Genomic DNA, 5018 nt, shown 5'->3' with positions numbered 1-5018 from the left:
GTCTCGTGTGGGACTAGTCATAGCCTTTGAGTTCTCTTATTTTTTTAAGCTTTTTTAAAAGTTTATTTATTGTGTGAGAGAGAGAGAGCACGTGCACACCCACGTGAGTGGGGGGCAGAGAGAGAGAGAGAGGGAGAAAGAGAATCCCAAGCAGGCTCCACACTGTCAGCACAGAGCCTGAAGCGGGGCTGGATCTGAGGAAATGTGGGATCATGACCTGAGCCAAAGTCAAGAGTTGGATGCATAACCGACTGAGCCCCCCAGACGCCCCAGGCCCTTTCAGTTCTCTTGAATTGGAGTCACGCACGAGAATTTGCAGGAGCGTCACCCAGTCACTTTGTCATCACTACCACTTGCTCCTCTCCCCGCAGTCGCATGTTGGACCTGTGTCGGTGTAAACTACCTCCTAATTGTTCTTCACAGTGCAGTTCAGGGCATCCTGTTGATTTTTTAAGTTTTCTTTGCAGGTAGGTATATATTTTATGAATTTCATTATAGTCAGGGAGGAATTATAAAATAGTTACTGTTACACGAAAGGGGCGTTGGGTCTGGCGGACTGACGCGGATCCCTGCCACAGCAGCTGCCCTCTTTGCATCCCTCGCCCCAGGGGCAGAGCCAGGTTCTGGGGTAGAGGCGGCGGGCAGCCAGTGCGCCCCCAACTTGTGTTCTAGACAGGCCCCAGCCCCCAGCCCCTCTCTGCCCTGGGCCCGGAAGCAGCCGGTGAGGCTGCGACTCTGGCAGAGAAGAGGGTGACGGGCCTCCGGCTCCACAGTGGAGCCTCACATGAAGGGCTCGTGACCGCTGTCATGGGGGTCCAAGGGGGTACTTGGGGTCCGGGTAGGGCACCATGCTCCAAGAGCATCACATGCAGGTGCTGTTTGGGGCCACAGCCAGCTCAGGGCTGCCTTCTGCCCCTTTGTCAGCGAGCCAGAGGCCAGGACCAGCCATCCTCACCCAGGCCTCTGGGAGTCCCTGGGCTCAGGCCAGAGACCATCCTCAGAGCCACACACTGTTCTTCCCAAGCCAATAGAGGCCCCAGGCCAGCGCTCCTGTCCTCCTGGCCTGGGCAGGTTCTGGGCTGGACCTGCAGTAGGGTAACAGGGGAGACTTCTCCTTCAGCGGGGACACCTCATTCAGCATCCAGAGTGGTGACAGCCAGGAGCCTGTGAGCTCTGCCCTTGGGACACGTTGCTGCTGATGGGTACATGCCCGGATGTTACACATTAGGGGGCCTGAAGGTCACCAGGAACGTGGCTGGAATCTGCCTGGGGCCCTGTCCTCCCCCAGCCCAGGCAGGGCTACCAAATTTGGGCCTGTCCTCTCCTCCTGTCCTTATTTGGTACTCCAGGTGATAAGGCTGAGGCATAAAAGGGGCTGTGGGCCCCTTGCAGCAACCAGGCGGCCACAGAGAGAGGATGGTGAGTGTCAGGTAGGGTCGCCAGAGGCCAGCAGACTACCAGGTGCTGTCCTTGGGCTGCAGGAGGGGTTTGGGGGTGGTGGTGTCATGGAGCCCACATTGGGCCTGGAGAGGTGGTGTCTGGGGACAGGAAGAGGGCCCTGGCCTGGGCTCTCCTGGGAGCTCTGGGGGTGCACCTGGAAACAGGGGCCTCTCCCCACACACGTGTTGCAGGCCAGCAGGAAGGCGGGGACCCGGGGCAAGGCCGCAGCTGCCAAGCAGGCCCAGCGAGGCTCTTCCAACGTCTTTTCCATGTTCGAGCAAGCCCAGATCCAGGAATTCAAGGAGGTAAGTGGTGTACCCCCAGTGGCCTGGAACCTGTCCTGGCCCCTGTCCTTACTATGCCCACCATCCAGGACCCTCCCGCCTCCGGCCCTCCCTGGGTGGGGGCTGTTCCCGCCTAGACACTCTGCCCCCCACCTCGCAGGCCTTCAGCTGCATTGACCAGAACCGTGATGGCATCATCTGCAAGTCAGACCTTCGGGAGACCTACTCCCAGCTCGGTGAGCACCTCCCCCTTCTCCCCACCCTGGACCTGCTCTCACCAGGGCTGCTGGGTCAGCGGGATTCCACCGCCCACTGAGAAAGGACAGGCCCCTCACTCTCCACTGCTCTTGCCTCTGCTCCCCTCTGTCTCCTCCCCTGCCCCACCCCCACTCGGCCCAGCTTCCTTCCGGGGCACTTCCCTCCCCAGCCCTCTCCACATCTGTGGCTATCACCCCCCCAGGGAAGGTGAGCGTCCCGGAAGAGGAACTGGATGCCATGCTGCAGGAAGGGAAGGGTCCCATCAACTTCACGGTCTTCCTCACGCTCTTCGGGGAGAAGCTCAACGGTGAGCCAGGCCTGGAGTCTGCCTGAACCCCGCCCAGACCTCAGCTGGACCACCCCGCCGCCGGCCCTTGCCCACCCAGAGGATATGGAGTCCTCCTCTGCACCCCAGACCCATGGGCACTGCTCACCCCAGCTCCCGACTTGGAATTGGGAAATGTGCCTTCAGCCTCCACTCCCAAGTCCCAGATCCTAGTCTCCCGGCCAGGCCTGCCCGCAAGGCCTGCCCAGCATCCCTGAGCCCCAAGGGATGCTGTGTATCAGGGAGGATGCTCCTACCTCTTCTGGGACATGACGCCCCCCCCCCGGGTTCCTCCTTGGTGGGGCCAGGGAGGCTGGGGGTGTGGGTGCTCACCTGTTCCCTCCGGCTCCCAGGGACAGACCCCGAGGAAGCCATCCTGAACGCCTTCCGCATGTTTGACCCCAGTGGCAAGGGCGTGGTGAACAAGAATGAGTAAGTGTGAGCAATGGGATGACAGGGGGTGAGGCCCAGGTGAGGGTGACCCCCCCGCCTGTACTGTGGGGCTCTCTCTGCCTTGGGGGTGGCCACCTGGGCCATAGGAGCCTCGTCCCCCTCATCAGGCCACCCGTCGGCTCTCCCCCACCAGGTTCAAACAGCTTCTCCTGACCCAGGCAGACAAGTTCTCTCCGGCTGAGGTGAGGATTCCTGGTTCCTCGGACACCCCTCCCTTGCCGACCCCTTCACAGGGTCCTCGCCCCGCAGGGCATGGGGGAGGCCTTGCGGACCCCCCACCCTCATGGGCCTAGAGCAGGGCTCCGTGCAGGAGGGACTGTCTCTACCAAGGGTGACAGGCATGGAGTTAGATGGGAGTGTCCTGGGCCGGAGAAGCTGTGCGTGTAAAGGCCCGGGCACGAGAGAGCGGCACTGGCATCTGGAAGAGCCTCTGTCCGTGCAGTGTCAAGCAGCACGGGGAAGGGAGGGGGAGGCATCCCCATGGCCCCCTCGGGCCCCCACCCTCCACCCCTGTGTCCCTAGTCTGCCCACGGTCAGGTAACAGAAAACATTAACTCAGAGTTTGGGGCTCCCAGCCGAAGAGACGTAGGGCCAAAGTACAGCCCTGGGAGTGGGGAGGGGGGTGAAGGGTCGGCCCCCACCAGGCTTTGCTGGATGGACTGCCTCTCACCAGTCCCTGCCGCCCCAGGTGGAGCAGATGTTCGCCCTGACACCCATGGACCTGGCGGGAGACGTCGACTACAAGTCTCTGTGCTACATCATCACCCATGGGGATGAGAAAGAGGAGTGAGCGGAGCAGCCCCCAGGGTCACCACAATAAATGCTGTTTTCAATCAGACCTGCTGTGGTGGCCTCTCTGTGACAGATGGGGTGGGGGCAGGCAGGAGGGGTCTGTGAGATGAGGCAGGCACTTTGCCAGCTCACCTCCAGGTGCCCCATGCAGTTCTGTGACTATGAGCCATCATCTGCCCGGTTCACAGATGGGGACACATAGGTCACACCTCTAGGAGAGGAACCTGTGGGCTTGGCACAGCCTCCCAGTCCCGAACCAGCCACACGGCGGGCCCTGCACTCAGCATCCTGAGGCCGCTCAGCCATGTTCTGGGAGGGTCCCGCTGGTGGGGCAGACCCTGTCTCTGTGTGCTGGCTCAGGTGGGCCTCCCTGTGTATGCGTGTGCTCTGTGTGTGCTGCGTGTATGCTGGGCGTGTGTGTGCATGTGCGTGCATGCATGTGCTCTGGGTATGTGTGTGCACATGTGTGCGTGAGTGTACTGGATGTGTGTGTGTGTGTGTGTGTGTGCATGTGTGCTGGGTGTGCTGGGCTCTGTGTGGAAGGCACTGAGAACCCATCTGGAAATAGACTTACTTCACTTTGGAAATGCAGAGGTTCCATAACAGGAAGCAGGGGCCAGAACGGGCTTCATGTCTCCTGGCAGGGCAGGGCGGGGGGAGGGGATGGGCGGGGAAGGGTCAGGCGGCTGGAGAGAGGGAGAGTTTTTCTCTGGAAGGGATTGTTAGTGTCTGGTCCCCACCTCATGTGCAGAAAACGGGCTGGGGGCACGGGGGTCATGTCTCCATTTGGGAACTGGAGGGCAGCAGGGGGACAGGAAGGGCCAAGCAAGGGCTTGCACTGAACCGCCCCCTCCAGCAAGCCTGGCTGCAGCCCTCAGCTGGGGTGCTGGAAGAGGGAGGAGCTGATCACACTCCCTCCCTGCAGGCAGCAAGCAGGAGGAAAGAGCCATTTACCCCTGGAGAAGTGTTCAGTTTTTATTTTTATTTGGGACTTGCACTTGCAATTACGACATTGAGACCTGAGATTTAAAGTCCGCAGAGCACTTTCTATGGCTGATTAGTGATGGCAGGAGTCGTGGAACTGCCGTCTTCATGAGGAGAGCAGGCCTGCAGGGATGGCGGGAGACACAGCCCAGCAGGTGTTATAATTCTCGCATGAGTCCTGCTTGTTCAGCAGACTGATTTCAAAAGATAAGGGGTAATTTCAGAAGTCAAGCTTCTGCAGAGAAAAGTTGTAAAAGACGCAAGGGACCAAAAACATCAGTGCCTTCAAAAAAGTGCTGGTCAGCAGGGCCCCTGTGACCTTGTTGTCTTCTGTAAGGTGTAGATGACCTACAGCAAGGCCAAGGGTTCCCATCCCTAGACACAGAGAAACACGTGACCCAGGGGAAGAACAAAGGACCCCCCTCCTCCTCTGCGGAAGAAGCCATCGTTGCACCTATTAAAACAGCAAGTTCTGGGAGCGC

The 5018-nt window shown here is 59.9% G+C and overlaps 1 protein-coding gene across 1 annotated transcript; it reads left to right on the top strand.

The window, feature by feature from the left end:
* The first annotated feature begins 848 nt into the window (after nt 1–848).
* Nucleotides 849–3550, top strand: MYL7 (myosin light chain 7). Its single transcript, XM_047095211.1, has 7 exons — nt 849–872; nt 1632–1745; nt 1885–1960; nt 2185–2289; nt 2661–2739; nt 2894–2942; nt 3449–3550. The coding sequence occupies exons 1-7, from the start codon at nt 849–851 to the stop codon at nt 3548–3550; spliced, it is 549 nt and encodes a 182-aa protein (XP_046951167.1).
* Nucleotides 3551–5018: the final 1468 nt, after the last annotated feature.

Source organism: Lynx rufus, unplaced genomic scaffold, assembly GCF_022079265.1.
Source record: "Lynx rufus isolate CCGP_SWC_20201006 ecotype Redwood Valley unplaced genomic scaffold, mLynRuf1.p SCAF_4, whole genome shotgun sequence".
NCBI classification, from domain to species: Eukaryota; Metazoa; Chordata; class Mammalia; order Carnivora; family Felidae; genus Lynx; species Lynx rufus.
Note: the sequence above shows the minus strand (reverse complement) of the source record. Positions and strands in the feature narration are given on the sequence as shown.